We start from the raw sequence: 19,027 nt of genomic DNA on the forward strand, positions 1-19,027 counted from the left end.
TGCTTACGAGAAACCCCATGAGGGAAAGAGTGTGGCTTTTACAACTGCAGTTTTATGAGGAAGCATTTAAGTGAGCTGCACATGACCCAGGAATGCACTTTTACCCACCAAGGATATAAATATGTGTTAATATGACATTTTAATCCCAGGCAGCCTCACAGCACTGAAAGTGGCTCCCATTGCCTTGCAACAAAGTCATTTACGAAAGCAATGACTCCGAACATGATTCTTTATTCACCTTACATTCGTTGGCCGTCATTAAAAAGTTATTCTTCAAAGCTATTGGGAATTTTACATGAGATAAAATTTAGCGGGATCCTCAATAAATGCGCCACCTATTAAAGACTGCATGAGTTAGATGCTTGAAGCTGCAAAGCTGAGTATTTTTTTAAAAGAAAACCTTAATAACGTAAGAGTTTTTTAAGCTACAATGGTACCCAAGACACATTTTTAGACGTTTAAGCTCTCACCTTGTCCAGGAAGCAGAGTTGTTCTTTGTTCTTGGCATCTAGGATTTCCACCTCAAAGAAAACAAATGATTTTACTTTTTTAGCTGAGGTTGAGGAATCTCTTGACTGCAGTGTAACATTAGGAGTAACTGTTTTCTTTTTGAAACTAGACGCAGTGAATACAGTAGATAAGTCGATGGTCTGCAGTGATGCCATTGTTTTGCAACAGGCAGACGGGTGAATGGAAATGTTGCACAGAGGCACCAGCAGCCTGGATGTGAAGAAATTGGCAACTACGCATGTCCTTGACATTTCCACGACAATAATTGTAAGGGGGGAGTATGACAGCAGCCTGACAGAAGGACCCAACTGATGGAAATGTCCTTGTAATTTAATACTCCAGATAGCTTACTCCATCAGCCACATTTGTAGTAGAACAGATCCATTTCCTTCTCATCCAGCTGCTTCACTGCCCATACATTCATCCTTCAAACCAACACGAAGTTACAATCGCAGCAAACCATATTATCAAAACAAATTCAGCCCCTTAAAAACTGGAGGTGTTTAATACGATGCAATTAAACAAGAGCATACCACACATTCCAAAATATCTAGCATTGTGAGACTGAATATCCTATGTCAACACGCATCTCCTCACGTTACTCCCTCCGTGGCCACTTTGTTGGGTACCTCCTGCAGCTAATAGAGTGGCCACTGAGAGTACATTCGTGGTCTTGCACTGCAGTAGCCTGTCCACTTCAAGGTTCAATTAGATTAGATTAGATTATGAGGACACGCAGTCCTCTTTTATTGTCATTTAGTAATGCATGTATCAAGAAATGATACAATTTGTTCCTCCAGAATGATATCACAGAAACACAAGACAAACCAAGACTAAAAAAACTGACAAAAACCACATAATTGTAACATATAGTTACAACAGTGCAAAGCAATACCATAATTTGATGAAGAACAGACCATGGGCACATAAAAGAAAGTCTCAAAGTCTCTCGAAAGTCCCATCATCTCATGCAGACGATTGAAGGGAGAATCTCCCTTCCATGAGCTTCCAGCGCCGCAAACTTGCCGATGCAGCATCCTGGAAGCACCCGACCACAGTCCGATCCCGAGCCCGTCCGAAAACTTCGAGCCTCCGACCAGCCCTCCGACACCGAGCACCATCTCTGCCGAGCGCTTCGACCCCGGCCCCGGCAACAGGCAATAGGCAAAGCTGAGGATTTGGGGCCTTCCCCTCCAGAGATTCTCGATCAAACAGTAGCAGCGGCAGTGAAGCAGGCATTTCAGAAGTTTCTCCAGATGTTCCTCCGTGCTTCTTCACGTCTGCCTCCATCAATCAGGATTGCGCACGGCATCCTACTTCACAAATACGTTATCATTCAGAGCGGCTGCGCACGCTGCGTCGCGCCACCATCTTCTCCTCCCCTCCCAGCCTCCCTCAATGCATTGTGCATTCAGAGATGTTCTTCTGCACATCACTGTCGTTTGTTCCAGATACAGTAAGACCATAAGACGCAGGAGCAGAGTTAGGCATTTCAGTCAGCCATGTCTCCCCCTCTCCAGTGCAATACATCCTTCCTGTCAGCTTGAACCAGTATGGCCAGGCTCATCTGACCTCTCTCATTAACTAGGAATTTTCTGCCACAGAATTGCTACTCACTGGATTTTTTTTTTTTGTTTTTCACACCATTCTCTGTAAACTCTAGAGACTGTTGTGCGTGAAAATCCCTGAAGATCAGCAGTTTCTGAGATACTCAAACCACCCCATCTGGCACCAATGATAATTCCACAGTCAAGGTCACTTAGATCACATTTCTTTCCCTTTCTGATATTTTGAACTGAACCTCTTGACCATGTCTGCATGCTTTTATGCATCGAGTTGCAGCCACATGCTTGGTTGATTAGATATTTGCAATAACAAGCAGGTGTACAGGTGTACCTAATAAAGTGGCCACGAAGTGTATAAACGAACTAATGTTTTACATGAGTTGGACAGTAAAATTCTAAAGGCCTTTGGTCTAAGGACAAGATAGCACTGTACGGAGTTTCTTCTTTGTTATGTTAAATTTTAAATGGCTTCTTTGTTAAATTAATCTTTTAAACTGCTGCGTATGTGGATTAAAATGGCTTCTATGTTATGTTAAATGCTGAGAAAGTCACCAGCTAGACATTTGCTTGGGTTAATACAGATAGCAGAGGTACTATTAGCCAATGGGTGTCCATATTATTCTTTCCTGGGGTGCTATGCTGTCTCATATGACTGGGAACCGGGGGCTTTTGGCAGGGAGTCAGAGGAGAGACCGTGAGGACAACGGACGTGTGGGAAGGCTCAGCTTGATCACTCCAAGTGGTCCCGAGCCGCAAGTCGATGGGCTCCGGGTGGTCCCGAAGAGGGTCCTGAGCTCCAACGTGTGCACGAAGAAATTGAACTTTGATAAGCCTGGCGCCTTTTTCATTCCCTTTCTCTGTATTGAACTTATGTTAATTTCGTAGACTTAGTAATATCTACAAAGTGTACTTGGTGAAATGTACTGTGTGTGCTGGCTGATGGTTGATGTTTGGAACTGATTTCGGTGGCAGTGGTACAGCAACCGACGTAACCGGGAGCGGTCAGGCGGCGCCGGACGGGATTTCCCCTGGATATATACCAGCCAATATAGCTGAGCCTTACAGCACTAAAATGAAAAAGGAGATTCATATTTGATATGAAGATAATTGTTTGCAGATATTTAAATGTGACCTAGAAATTGAAAAATCAGATCTTTCTCTCAGATGCATTTGCGAATTATTTTGTAAAGAGTCCAGGGTGACTTTTACAGCGTGTGTATGTGAAACATGGGTAAGAGCGGTACACACACATCAAACACCGACCTTCTACCAATACACTGGTCCCTGTATAATACCCGCAGTACACACACATCAAACTCGACCTCCTACCAATACACTGGTCCCTGTACAATACCCGCAGTACACACACATCAAACACCGACCTCCTGCCAATACACTGGTCCCTGTACAATACCCGCAGTTCACACACATTAAACACTGACCTCCTGCCAATACACTGGTCTCTGTACAATACCCGCAGTACACACACATCAAACACCGACCTCCTGCCAATATACAATCTCTGGCTTTACTGCAGTGTTACATTTCAGATTCAGATTCATTTCTCACACGTACATGGAAACAGACAGTGAAATGTGTTAACCAACAACACACCTGAGGGTGTGCTGCGGACAGCCCACAAATGCCACCACACATTGTTGTGCTAACACGGCATGCCTATGAACAACACAGAACACAACAAGTAACAAAACAACAACAGCAAAATAAGCCCCTTTCTTCCCTCCCACTCATCCACACACACACACACACACACACACACACAGACAGTCCTCCAGCCCCAAGACGGGCCTCCAGGCTCCACATTTCAGATATCAGGCATCAACTTCCAGACTTCTGATCGATCTTCAAGCTTCAGTCTTCGGTTTTGAACCCTGAGCTAGCCAATGGCACAACCTGGAACTTCAGGCCTTGAAACCCAGGCTCTCTGCCTCACCGTATCTTTGGGTACTTTATGACTATGGTTCTATTTAACACTCCCAAAAACAATTTTATAACATCTCTAATACAGTAACCAGACAGCAGGGTGGAGATACCGCTCTACCAAAGGAGGTGTAAGGCACTCCTTCCCTCCGCTAGCCTGCAGGTCACCCTTGGGCAAGGTGTAGCCCCTAATTAGCCACCCCCCCCCCGATCAGGGTCACGTGGAGCCATGGGAGTAGGTGGTGGATGGTCGAATGAGCAGCTGGTGCTCCTGGTCATGTGACCACCAACACCGGGGAGACCAACTCTGAAGAATATTGGTAATGGCTAGGGTCACCGGTCTTCCAAAGACACTGACCAGAAGACGACAATGGCAAACCACTCCTGTAGAAAGATTTGCCAAGACCATTCATGGTCATGGAAAGACCATGATCGCCCATGTCATACGGCATGGCACATAATGATGATGATGCACACAGTAAAACATCCCATGTGGAAGATCAATCGAATAAAACTTGGCACTTATTAAAACAAATATTAAGCAATATTGTGGTAAGTAAGAAAAAAATGATCAAGGGGGAGATTTTAAAGAGCACCTTAAAGAAAGGGAGAGTAAGGTACAGTAATACCTTACTTACATAATTTTTTGAGGATGTAACTAGTAGAGTGGATAGGGGAGAACCAGTGGATGTGGTACATTTGGATTTTCAAAAGGCTTTTGACGAGGTCCCACACAGGATTAGTGTGCAAACTTAAAGCACACGGTATTGGGGGTAAGGTATTGATGTGGATAGAGAATTGGTTGGCAGACAGGAAGCAAAGAGTGGGAATAAACGGGACCTTTTCAGAATGGCAGGCAGTGACTAGTGGGGTACCGCAAGGCTCAGTGCTGGGACCCCAGTTGTTTACAATATATATTAATGATTTAGACGAGGGAATTAAATGCAGCATCTCCAAGTTTGCGGATGACACGAAGCTGGGCGACAGTGTTAGCTGTGAGGAGGATGCTAAGAGGATGCAGGGTGACTTGGATAGGTTAGGTGAGTGGGCAAATTCATGGCAGATGAAATTTAATGTGGATAAGTGTGAAGTTATCCACTTTGGTGGCAAAAACAGGAAAACAGATTATTATCTGAATGGTAGCCGATGAGGAAAAGGGGAGGTGCAATGAGACCTGGGTGTCATTGTACACCAGTCATTGAAAGTGGGCATGCAGGTACAGCAGGTGGTGAAAAAGGCGAATGGTATGCTGGCATTTATAGCGAGAGGATTCGAGTACAGGAGCAGGGAGGTTCTACTGCAGTTGTGCAAGGCCTTGGTGAGACCACACCTGGAGTATTGTGTGCAGTTTTGGTCCCCTAATCTGAGGAAAGACATTCTTGCAATAGAGGGAGTACAAAGAAGGTTCACCAGATTGATTCCTGGGATGGCAGGACTTTCATATGATGAAAGACTGGATCGACTAGGCTTATACTCTCTGGAATTTAGAAGATTGAGGGGGGATCTTATTGAAATGTATAAAATTCTAAAGGGATTAGACAGGCTAGATGTAGGAAGATTGTTCCCAATGTTGGGGAAGTCCAGAACGAGGGGTCACAATTTGAGGATAAAGGGGAAGCCTCTTAGGACTGAGATGAAGAAAAACTTCTTCACACAGAGAGTGGTGAATCTGTGGAATTCTCTGCCACAGGAAACAGTTGAGGCCAGTTCATTGGCTATATTTAAGAGGGAGTTAGATACGGCCCTTGTGGCTAAAGGGATCAGGGGGTATGGAGAGAAGGCAGGTACAGGGTTCTGAGTTGGATGATCAGCCATGATCGTACTGAATGGTGGTACAGGCTCGAAGGGCTGGATGACCTACTCCTGCACCTATTTTCTATGTTTCTAATAGAAACAGGCTTATTGTCATTGACATAGGTCATGATATGTATTGTTTGTTGAGACTGTGGAGTGCAAACATAAAAGTTACTGGAAGTTGCAAAGTAAATAGTGCAAATGATGAATATTAAATGATAACAAAAACTTTGACGAACTTCTATAGATGTGTAGTGGAGGGTGTGTTGACTGGCTGCATCACAGCCTGTTATGGAAAGACCAATGCCTTTGAATGGAAAAATATACAAAGGGTAGTGGATTCAGCCCAGTACACCACAGGTAAAGCCCTCCCTACCACTGAGTACATCTACATGAAACATTGTCATACAAAGTCAGCATCCATCATCAGAGATCCTCGTCACCCAGGCGGTGCTCTTTTCTTGCTGCTGCCATCAGGAAGAAGGACTCGTATCATGGGGTCAAGAACAGCGACTACCCCTCAACCATCAGGCTCTTGAAAAAAGGGGGTAACTACACTCATCTATTGAGATGTTCTCACAGCCAATGATCTCACTTTAGGGACTCTTCATCTCGTTATCTCATATTCTTGTTATTTATTGCTATTTATTTATATTTGCATTTATATAATTTGCTGTCTTCTGCATTCTGGTTACTGTTCTATAGATTTGCTGAGTGTGCCAGCAGGAAAATGAATCTCGGAGTTATATGTGGTGACATATATGTACTCTGATAATAAATGTACTTTGAACTTAATTGAGTTCTTTGTAGTAAAATTTATATATGATTTACATTTTTTTGTGAATGCTGCTTATATGATGTGATGTGCCTTTGGCACTGCTGCTAGTGAGTTTTACACTGCATCTGTTGCACATATAACAATAATTTGAACTCTTATTTTTATTTTATTTGGAGATTCATCGCAGTAACGTGTCCTTCTCGCCCAGGAAGCCCGTGCCACCCACTGCTAACCACACGTCATTGGAATGTGAGAGGAAACTGCGGCACCTGGGGGAAACCGATTGGTCACAGGGAGAGCGATGGAAGCCGTTGGGGTGGGGAGGTCCAGGTTTCAGACCAAGTGACATTAGAGGAACAACTGATGCAGGGACACAAGAGATTCTGCAGGTGCTGGAGATCTTGAGCAACGCACACAAAATGTTGGTCATAGATTGTCATTTTTATTTAGGGATGCAGCACGATAAAAGGCCCTTGTGACCCACAGAGCTCACACCGCCCAATTACATCCGTGTGACCAATTAACCCCTCCAAGAGGACCACAACCTTGTCATTGGGTTTGGAGGCTTGTGTGCCTCAGTGACCTGGAGAGCTACGTTGACTGGAGTCAGGGCTTTATGCTTTGGCTCTTGGTAGGGTCACCAATGCCAAACAGGTCAAAGGGTAGAGGCCAGACCACGAGTGGCCCACCGGTCCTCCAGGTTCAGGGTATCAACTCAGGGCGAACAACCCTGACCAGTAAAACAAAATTGTTATGGAAATAACAATGAAGAATCCTTCTACATCTGTGTGTGAGGGTATGGACAGATGGAGATGGAGGACCTTCATCGCTGCCCTAAATGCCAGTGGCATAACAGGTAGTAAAACCAATTAACCGACATCCTTGGAATGTGGGAGAATTCCAAAGCACCTGGAGAAAACCCACACAGTCATGGGGAGACCATCCAAACACCTTACAGACTGTGACAAAATTGAGCCGGGTCACTGGTGTCGTGATAGCACTATGCTACTGTCTTTCCTCTGGCAACATTACAGTCCCATACACTGCACTGTCATGAATCTATTACTGTTATAGAAACACAACTATGTCAAACTTATCACCTGTCACATGTATGATGGTGTAATTCTTAATCCAAAGGAGCAGAGATATAATAAAATTAAAGTTTTAGGTGGACAAAAATAAAGCAGTATGTAACCGCTTCAGATGTGACACACCAGGTCACTGCTGGCTAGTGTCGTTTTCCTTAGAGAATGGCTCTTCAAGGGCACACTCACTCCTCACCTTGTCCCTTCGCTGCACCCCCTCTCACCTCTCCCTTGGGCCTCTACACCCTGGCCACTCCCCCACAGCTTTCTGCTCTCCCCCACCCTCATCCCCTCCTGCACCTCGTACCCCCCCTCGAAATTGCGATGAGTATGGATAAGGTGGTGTGATGACAGTCTTTTCCCTAGGGGAGGAGAAACTGAAACCAGAGGGCGCAAGTTTGAAGTGAGAGGGGAAAGATTTGAGGGGAACCTGGGGGACAAGTTTTTCACACAGAGGGTGGTGGTTGTATGGAACAAATCTGCCAGAGGAAGTGTAGAGGTGGCTGGAATTACAATGCTTAATTACAATTTGTACAGGTGCACAGATAGGAAAGGTTAGAGAGATATGGTCCAAATATAAGAAAATGGGACCAGCTCAAGTAAGCACCTTGGTTCGTAAGGACAAGTTGGAACAAGCGTCCTGTTTCCACACTGACTTACTCTGTTACACATGTATATAACTGCCATCTCAGGTGATGGATGGTCCTATGAGCAGCTGGTGCGTTTAACAAGTTCGGGTTATGCAACCACTGACAATCTCTGAAGAGTATAGATATTGACTGGGGTCACCCATCTTGTAAAGACACTGCCCAGACAAGACAATGGCAAACCACTCCTGTAGAAAAATTTTCCAAAGAATCATCATGCTCATGGAAAGATCACAATCGCCCACGTCATACGGCACGGCACGTAATGAATGAATGACAACTCCCATCTAGTGTCAGCTTGATCCTTCCTGGCGTCCATGTCTATGCTTTGCAGTACAGAAGCTACAAGTCAGATGCCAGGGCACCTGAACGTCCCTCCAGCTCTGGATTCAGCACCGAGTCCAGCGGCTGAGCTCAGACCAATTGCTGATGAGAACCACTCAACCACGAAGCTGTGTCACGCGTCAGGGATGGAAATAGTCAATCCAAATATAACCCGAAGAGAAACAGATTCACTTTGAGTTTAAACCAGAAACCAAACAGACCAAAAGTTGACTTGACAAAGAATTTTGGAGTTTGGCGCCTTAGCAGCTGACAGCATGCCAACAGTGGCGCAGAAGTGAACTAGGATAAAGGTCACAGAGCTTAGGAGGTCCTTACATTTACAGGGGGGAGACCTGCCACGAGTGTGAGGGAATAGAAAAGTTGCTAAACAATATCACTGACAGAGTCCTCAACTTGGGCGTCAAGTTTCAGTTGATCTATTCGACATTCTGTAAAAGGTTTGTGGATCTCAACTCATTACAAGTCTGTAAAACCAACCTCACTCAGTATCTCCACTCGTTACAAGCCTGCAAAACCGGCCTCACTCAGTAACTCAACTCATTACAAGTCTGTAAAACCAGCCTCACTCGGTATCTCCTCATTACGAGTCTGTAAAACCGACCTCACTCAGTATCTCCTCATTACGAGTCTGTAAAACCGGCCTCACTCAGTATCTCCTCATTACGAGTCTGTAAAACCGGCCTCACTCAGTAACTCAACTCATTACAAGTCCGTAAAACCAGCCTCACTCGGTATCTCCTCATTACGAATCTGTAAAACCAGCCTCACTCAATATCTCAACTAATTACGAGTCTGTAAAACCAGCCTCACTCAGTATCTCCTCATTACGAGTCTGTAAAACCAACCTCACTCAGTATCTCCTCATTACGAGTCTGTAAAACCGGCCTCACTCAGTAACTCCTCATTACGAGTCCGTAAAACCAGCCTCACTCGGTATCTCCTCATTACGAGTCTGTAAAACCAGCCTCACTCTGTATCTCAACTAATTACGAGTCTGTAAAACCAGCCTCACTCAGTATCTCCTCATTACGAGTCTGTAAAACCAGCCTCACTCAGTATGAGTCTGTAAAACCAGCCTCACTCAGTATCTCAACTCATTACGAGTCTGTAAAACCAGCCTCACTCGGTATCTCCTCATTACGAATCTGTAAAACCAGCCTCACTCAATATCTCAACTAATTACGAGTCTGTAAAACCAGCCTCACTCAGTATCTCCTCATTACGAGTCTGTAAAACCAACCTCACTCAGTATCTCCTCATTACGAGTCTGTAAAACCGGCCTCACTCAGTAACTCGACTCATTACAAGTCCGTAAAACCAGCCTCACTCGGTATCTCCTCATTACGAGTCTGTAAAACCAGCCTCACTCTGTATCTCAACTAATTACGAGTCTGTAAAACCAGCCTCACTCAGTATCTCCTCATTACGAGTCTGTAAAACCAGCCTCACTCAGTATGAGTCTGTAAAACCAGCCTCACTCAGTATCTCAACTCATTACGAGTCTGTAAAACCAGCCTCACTCAGTTTCTCAACTCATTATGAGTCTGTAAAACCAGCCTCACTCAGTATCTCAACTAATTACGAGTCTGTAAAACGAGCCTCACTCAGTATCTCCTCATTACGAGTCTGTAAAACCAGCCTCACTCAGTATCTCCTCATTACAAGTCTGTAAAACCAGCCTCACTCAGTATCTCAACTCATTACGAGTCTGTAAAACCAACCTCACTCAGTATCTCCTCATTACGAGTCTGTAAAACCAGCCTCACTCAGTATCTCCTCATTACGAGTCTGTAAAATCAGCCTCACTCAGTATCTCCTCATTACGAGTCTGTAAAACCAGCCTCACTCAGTATCTCCTCATTACGAGTCTGTAAAACCAGCCTCACTCAGTATCTCCTCATTACGAGTCTGTAAAACCAGCCTCACTCAGTATCTCAACTCATTACAAGCCTGTAAAACTAGCCTTTTCTGGATTAGACTTCACATTCTATATCTCAGAATTGTCTTCTCGAAATAAGGATAAAAATTCATTTTTTTCAAAACGACCTGATGTGAGGAGTGATTTAGAGTTGTGAGAATTGTGTTATGTTGCAATTTCTTAAGTGCTTTTTGACAGACATTAAGAGAAGTGTTAAAGCAAGCTGCTTGTGGCGATTGCTACCTCCATTTAATTGTTTGATTTATTAATTGACTTAAAACAATTTATTAATTGTTTTCAATGGACCTGTGCTATCGTGGTTCTAAAACCCTGCCGTTCTATTGCAATGGAGTGATGTGGATCAGCAACGGAGTGACATTCCGGGAGGAAACTGCAGCCAATTTCCAAGATAGTCAAAGTCAAGGCCGAGTAACTGTCATTGTCATCGGCACAAGTACATGTATGTGCACACACAATGTAAAACTTGCTTGCAGCAGTATCACAGACACGTAGCGTCAGATACACAGGAGAAACATAAATTACGCACAGTTTTTGCAAGAAGATAAACACAACTAAAATGAACGAAAAGACAAAGTCCATTGTAGTGCAGAGTGGTCAAAGTCATCATACTGTTGTTATACTGTGTTAGTGATTAGGATTGTGCAGGCTAGTTCAGGAGCCAGATGGATGAAGGGAAATAGTCGTTCGTAAACCTAGTGTTGTGGCACTTTAGGCATTTACACCCCCTACTCGATGGTAGCTGCAAGATGGCCCGGAGAGGTGAGGTCTTTGATGATGGATGTTTCCTTCTTGAGGCAATGTCTTATGTAGATACTACTGACGATGGGGAGGGACGTGTCGTGGTGTATTGGGTGAATCCACTACTGTATGCAACTTCATATTGCCAAACCAGCCCACGATGTAGCCAGTCAGAAGACACCCAACAGTGACTCACACAAAATGCTGGAGGAACTCAGCAGGTCAGGCAGCATCTACGGAAATGAACCAGCAGTCGATGTTTCGAGCCGAGACCCTCATCGTGAATGAAAAAGGAGGGGGAAGATGCCAGAATAAAAAGGTGGGGGGGGGGGAGGAGAATAGCTAGAAGGTGAAAGGTGAAGCCAGGTGGGTTGGAAGGATAAAGGGCTGGAGAAGAAGGAATCTGATAGGAGAGGAGAGTGGAAGATGGGAGAAAGGGAAGGAGGAGGTGATAGGCAGAGGAGAAGAGGTAAGAGGGCAGAATGGGGAATAGAAGAGAGAGGAGGGGAGCGAAAATTTATTTTACTTGAAGAAGAAATTGATATTCAGGCCGTCAGATTCCATGCTACCCATACAGAAAATGAGGTTTTGCTCCTCCACGCAGAGGGTGGACTAACGTGTCAGAACGGGAATGGAATTGGAATTAAAATGTTTGGCCATGGGGAAGTTCTGCTTTAAACAGATGGTAGTGAGGTGCTCGTCCAGGCCGTCATTCAACAGAACATCTGTAGAAGTTGGTCAGAATATTTAGTGGCATGCTGAAAATCTTCAAAGAAGGTAAAGATGCAGGCTCACCTTCCCTGAGATTGCATCAACATGCTGTGCTCAGGACAGGGCATCTGACGTGTTAACACGCAGGAATTTAAAGCTGCTGGCCCTCGCCATGCCAATCCACCGATGCCCGCCCCCCTCGTCAAAATACATACCTGTTTCCCTCACGTGCCCAGCAACGCCAGTGAGTTCCAATGCCTTGTTGTTTCATTTTAAAATGTACCAGTGCTTCGACTTTTAAGGTGAGTGGAGGCAGGTGAAGGGGAGATGTCAGAGGTAGGTTCTATTGCACAGGGTGGTAAGTATCTGGAGTTAGGTAGAGGCCGATACATCAGGGACATTTAACAAATTGGCACATGGATTGAAGATGAAGGGAGGGTCATGGTCTGTGTAGGAGAGAGGAGTTAGACTGATCATGGAGTAAATCAAAAGGACGACACAAGATCATGGGCTGAAGGACACACACAGTTCGATGTTCCGTGTAATAGAGCAGCGATTATTTACTCAAGCAACACACACAAAATGCTGATGGAACTCAGCAGGCCAGGCAGCATCTACAGGAAGAAGTACAGTTGATGTTTCGGGTCGAGACCCTTCATCAGGATTCCTCAAACCGAAACGTCGACTGTACCTCTTCCTAGAGATGCTGCCTGGCCTGCTGCGTTCCACCAGCATTTTGTGTGTGTTGCTTGGATTTCCAGCATCTGCAGATTTTCTCGGGTCTGATTATTTATTCACTTCGTTTCTATCCATTAGCAGGCTCCCGACCTGAGTAGCTTAATTGGCAATTTCACAGTCACATAGACTAAACCAGGTAACGGTGGCAGAATTCCTTTCCTGAATGACGTCCGTGAAATAGATTTGTTTTTATGGCATTCCAGTAATTTCACTTTCGTCACTATGAACACAAGAGTTTGCTTTACATTTGTAATTTTTTTTACAATGGTTAAGTACAGGTGGCTAAAATTGTTTGTCTCACTAAGTTACCAAACATATAGAACCATAGAGCCATAGAACCATAGAACACTACAGCACAGAAAACAGGCCATTTGGCCCTTCTAGTCTGTGCCGAAACTTTATTCCGCTAGTCCCACTGACCTGCACCCAGTCAATAACCCTCCAGACCTCTCCCATCCATGTACCTATCCAATTTATTCTTAAAACTTTTAAGAGTGAGCCAGCATTTACCACATCAGATGGCAGCTTGTTTCACACTCCCACCACTGTCTGAGTGAAGAAGTTCCGCCTAAACCTTTCCCCTTTCACCCTAAAGCCATGTCCTCTCGTACTTATCTCTCCTATTCTAAGTGGAAAGAGCTTATTCACATTTACTCTGTCTATACCCCTCATAATTTTGTAAACCTCTATCAAATCCCCCCTCATTCTTCTACGCTCCAAGGAATAAAGTCCTAACCTGTTCGATCTTTCCCTGTGACTCAACTCCTGAAGTCCCGGCAACATCCTAGTAAATCTTCTCTGCACTCTTTCAATCTTACTGATATCCTTCCTATAGTTAGGTAACCTATATCTGTCAACAAAGTCGACGCAGTGCATTCCACGATCTTTCAGTCTTTGCTTAAGTTTTTAGTAATGTTTCACATGACTTTTGTTCTAAATTTTTACGTTTCTTATATCTTTTGGAAGCTAGGTCATTCTCCCAGGTTCCATGGAGATTTAAGTTGCAAACTGCATCAGCATCTGATTTGCAAGTACAACCTCCATCTCAGGAATACAGTTCTATTAATTCTGTGCAGTATATCAGAGTTATCATTGTGGTTTTAGATGATTTTGGCAATTTGTACTAAATAATGGGCAGTTATATTTCCTGTGCTCGCTCTGAGAACTGAACTGGAGGTGTAGTCTGCGGAAAGATCTCATTTATAGAGTCATAGACAACTGCAGCACAGAAATAGGCTTTACGCCCCATTGAGTCCGTTCTGAACCACTTAAACTGCCTATTCCCTTCGACCTGCACTGGTACCATAGCCCTCCCCACCCCTCCCATCTATGTCCCTATCCAAACTTCTGTTAAACGTTGAAATCCAGCTTGCATCCACCACTTGTGCTGGCAGCTCGTTCCACATTCTCACGGCCCTCTGAGTGAAGGAGGTTCACCTCTTGTTCCCATTAACCTTCTCACCTTTCACCCTTAAACCATGACCTCTTGTTGTAGTCCCACACAACCTCAGTGGAAAAAGCCTGCTTGCATTTACCCTATCTATACCACTCATAACTTTGTATACCTCTATCAAATCTCCTCTCAGTCTTCTCCGTTCCAAGGAATAAAGTCCTAACCTATTCAATCTTTCCTTACAACTCAGGTCCTCCAGACCCGGCAACATCCTTGTAAATTTTCTCTGTACTCTTTCAACCTTGTTTACATCTGTGCTGGAGGTAGGTGACCAAAACTGCACACCATACTCCTAATTAGGCCTCAACAACATCTTAAACAGTTTCAACATAGCATCCCATCTCCTGTACTCAATACATTGATTTATGAAGGCCTATTTCTGACCTGGCTCCCATTTTGTTTATACTCTCGTTTGGCTCTGAAGTACTGACACAGCAAACTTAAGTCAAGGTCATTAATAATTCATCACTTTCCTTGTGTACATGGAGTTTGCGACTATATCCCAACGGACCTCACATCGACCAGCACTGCTGATAGTCTTGATCATCTTCAGACATGCCTGCACCATTAGCTTGCAATAATGTAGTGCCTCGAACGTAGTAACATGACCCAAGGCATTTTAGAGACCTGTTGTCAAACATTCCTTAAACCATTAGTTCAAATAGAACATATGCATGTAACCAATACCAAGGTTTGACGTGCAACAATATTCCAGCTTCTGAGCTACTTAACTGATTTAATTTTAACTGCAGTGAATGGTGCAGGGATTATGAGAGCCTGTATTAGAAACTTAATCAATCCAAACACAAGGAGAGATACATAAGCACTAGGATGCTTTCAAAAGCGGCACGGTAGCGTAGTGGTTAGCATAACATTTTCCAGTACCAGCAACCCAGTTTCAATTCCCGCTGCTGTCTGTAAGGAGTTTCACGTTCTCCCCGTGACTGTGGGGGTTTTTCCCGGGTGTTCCGGTTTCCTCCCACAGTCCAAAAACGTACTGGGTAGGTTAACTGGTCACTGTAAATTGTCCCGTGATTAGGCTCGGATTGAATCAGGGGGTTGCTGGGCGGCGGACCCTATTCCGTGCTGGACAGCCAGATTTGGGAACAGCTTCTTTCCAACTGTGATAAGACTGCTGAACAGATCCTGACCCGGATCTGGGCTGTACCCTCCAAATATCCGGACCTGCCTCTCGGTTTTTTTGCACTACCTTACTTTCCAGTTTTCTATTTTCTATTTATGATTTATAATTTAAATTTTTAATATTTACTAATTTGTACTATTTTTCATATTTTTAATATTTAATATTTGTAATCCAGGGAGCAGGAAGCGCAGAATCAAATATCACTGTGATGATTGTACGTTCTAGTATCAACTGTTTGGCGACAATAAAGTATAAAGTTTGAAGTATCTCAATAAAGTAAAATAAAATAAGCATATTGATGTGATTAGAGTTGGTGTTAACATTTCCATAATGTCACTATTGTAATGCGATGATCTGTATGAATGGCATGCAAAACCAAGATTTCTACTGTACGTCAGTCCATTTGACTATTATAAACCAATTTGATTCCTAGAAAATTTTCTCAGACAAGTGTTAACTTAACATTTCTCCTTCAATTGCCTACTTTCCTTCTGAGCATCTCCAGTATTTTCCAGCATGTGCCCTGGTGAAGGGTCTTGGCCCGAAACGTCAGCTGTTTACTCCTTTCCATAAATCCTGGTTGACACAAAGTTTTCTGTCTCGATACAATGACAATAACAAACTAGTTTACCAATGTTGTTCCGAATCTGCCCCCTGTATCTGCACCACTGCCGTTAATAACAGCTCTCTCTATCTCTGGAAGCATTCCCCGCCCACCTCTCCATCCTACATTCACCTTGTTCTGCCAACTCCTGGTTCTTTTTTTTTTAAAGATTTGCTTTATTTGTCACATGTATATCAAAATATCGAAATAGAAAGTGAAACACATCGTTTTGCATCAACAACCAACACAGTCCGAGGAGGTGCTGGGGGCAGCCCACAAGTATAATCACACTTGTGGTACCAACGTAACATACGCGCAACTCACCAACCCTAACCCGTACCTCTTTGGAATGTGGGAGGTAACCGGAGAACCCAGAGGAACCCCACATGGTCATAGGAAGAACGTACAAACTCCTTACAGACAGCCGCAGGAACTGGACCTGGATCACTGGCACTGTCATAGCGTTACGCTAACCACAGTACCACCATGTGCCACGTTCTCTTCTGACTGTACACTCTCAATACAAGCAGGGATCTACTGTCAAAGCCCATCAGAGAGAGGTCATTGTCAGAATCAGCAGACATTTCCGATTCTGGTACTCAAATGTGCGGCCGCGTCCAGCTGCAGACGGGCGCCAACGGCAGCGACCTTGCCTCAGCGATTTACTCATCGTCGAGATGCTGCTTCACCCTTGCTGGACACCGAACGCCTCGTCAGCAGGAAACTGCCTCCACGTGGAGCTGCTCTAAAGCCACTTCAGCTGGCTGCCAGTTGGTGAGCCAGAGTCATGGGAAACGGAGGGATCCCCTTCAATGTGTGTGTTCCAAAGAGTGAGATCAGCCATCACTGATCTCGCAGTCCCCACACATTTCATTTCTGTGCGGAGTATAAATAGCGGGATGGACCAAAGGGGTATTCCTGTGACCTCTGTCAGTTATTAATAAAATATTCTTGACATCAAGCCACTTAAGATGCAAGCCCTGCTTCTTTGGGCGCTAGCTCAATGGGCTGACAGTCCAAGGATACTAATGACGAACCATCACCACATTAATAAATTAGCACCTGCACTTGGACAGAAAGAGCATTAACTGTTGTTGGATCTCTGTTTCGTTTCTGAGGCTTAGGGTTCTTCCGGGTGTCAAAAATGACGAGCAGTCTTAATTACAAGATTTCAATTTTATTTTAGAGCACAGACAGACAAGCAAACACCAAGCAAACTAAATAAAGAGCTGAGAAACGATGCCAAGAAGGGAATTAACGCTAAGAGGCATCAGACAAAGGAACAAAGATGGCGCTGCTGAAAAATCTATCACTTATATAGATAACATAAAGAAATTCCTTAAATAGAGATAAATTAGCTAGTAGGCTACATAACTAAAACAATTACATCACATGGGTAACATGCTAATACTTAGCCAATGAAAAATGAGAGAGGTGATAAACCATGAGTTTAGCTGCTATACTGCTTTCTACCCATGAGTGTGAAAAATACATGAATTTGTTAAAAAGTACAAATCTTCTTTAAACATTGTACTGTAAGTATCCAGAGATTTTACACTGGATTGCGGCTGGCTGTTTCTGACACCCCTCTCTGCATTGGTCAATCTACTTCTGGAAGAGTGGGACATGAGGCATCATCATTCCCTCACTCCTACGAAAACATACTCATTCAAAGCTCAAAGTGCCTTCTACTTTAGTGTAACTTTCTCTCTGTGGTTTATCACTCTTCTCCCATCAGTCAGCTCAAATTTTATTTTCTTAACAAATAGAAAGGGGGGGGGGGGGCAGAAAAGATCCATGAGGCCATTACTGGAACTGGAGGATTTGAGTTGTAATGAGAGGTTGGATACACTGGAATTTTCATCTCAATCTCAGGATGCTGATGTAGTATATAAAATCAGGATGGATGTAGATAAAGTGGATGATCACGGTCTTTATTCCCCAGGGTAGGGGAGTCTAAAACTGGAAGATATAGATTTAAGGTGAGAGGGGAAAGATTTAAAAGGGACCAGAAGCAAATTTTTTTCCCATGGAGAATGGTGTGTATATGGAACCTAGCTGCAAAGGAAGTTGTGGAGGTAGGTATAATTACAATGTTTAAAAGATATTCAGACAGTAAGTGGATAGGAAATGTTTGGAGAGATATGGGCCAAATATAGGCCCCACCTTCCCTTGCAATGTGTAAGCAAGTCGGACCAATAAGTGGATGAAAGTCCCCGTTTAAGGACTCAAAGAATCTGGCATTTTATACAGTGTCTTCCATGGCCGTAGGGTGTCGCAAAACAGCCGGAGATTCACTACTGGAGATGGTCACTCTTAGTAATGCAGAACTTTAAGCTCTGATTCAGGGCCCTGCCCAAAGTAGCAATATTTTACAGCCGCAGTCATTTTCAAATTAGAAATGAGGAAGTAAAAACCACCTGGGATTTAGTAACACAGGAGTAGCTGACATCAATGTAAGTGAAAATCGGGTGTTGTGTAGGTCACAGAGGCATGAATGATACAGTAGGATGTGTCCTGAAACACTGTCCTAGAACATTGGGCATACAACAGTATAGCACAGTGCAGGCCCTTTGACGCACAATTGTGTGCTGACCCTTTAACCTACTCATTTTTAACCATTCAACCATTTTCATTCATCCGTGTACCTAAGAGTCTCTAAAATGTCCCCAATGTACCTGGCTGTACCACCAAACCCCAACAGTGCATTCCACCCACCTACCAACCACTCCCTGTGTACAATACCCATCTCTGACATCCCCCCTTTACTTTAAGAGTTGTGCTCCCTCGTACTAATCATTTCCTCCCTGGGAATAAGTCTCTGGCTAACCACTCTATCTATTCTGCTTATCATCTTGTATATCTCTATCCAATCACCGCCCATCCTCCTTCTCTCTAAGGAGAGATGTCCTAGGTTGCTCAAACTATCTTCATAAGACATGGTCTCTCATCCAGGCAGCAACCTGGTAAATCTCCTCCGCACTCTCTCTAAAGCTTCCACATCGTTCCTATAATGAGACATGCAAAACTGAACA

At 44.0% G+C, this 19,027-nt stretch overlaps 1 protein-coding gene across 3 annotated transcripts in view; it reads right to left on the reverse strand.

The window, feature by feature from the left end:
- Positions 1-19,027, reverse strand: part of LOC134355247 (very-long-chain enoyl-CoA reductase-like) — a 113,663-nt gene that overhangs the window by 51,888 nt on the left and 42,748 nt on the right. For 2 of the 3 annotated variants that reach the window (XM_063065040.1, XM_063065041.1), the window contains exon 2: positions 471-521. In XM_063065040.1, coding sequence (XP_062921110.1) covers positions 471-521 — 51 coding nt within the window. Of the gene's footprint in view, positions 1-470; positions 666-19,027 lie in introns of those variants that run through there. The other variant, XM_063065039.1, reaches the window with a different exon arrangement.

Source organism: Mobula hypostoma, chromosome 12, assembly GCF_963921235.1.
Source record: "Mobula hypostoma chromosome 12, sMobHyp1.1, whole genome shotgun sequence".
NCBI lineage: Eukaryota > Metazoa > Chordata > Chondrichthyes > Myliobatiformes > Myliobatidae > Mobula > Mobula hypostoma.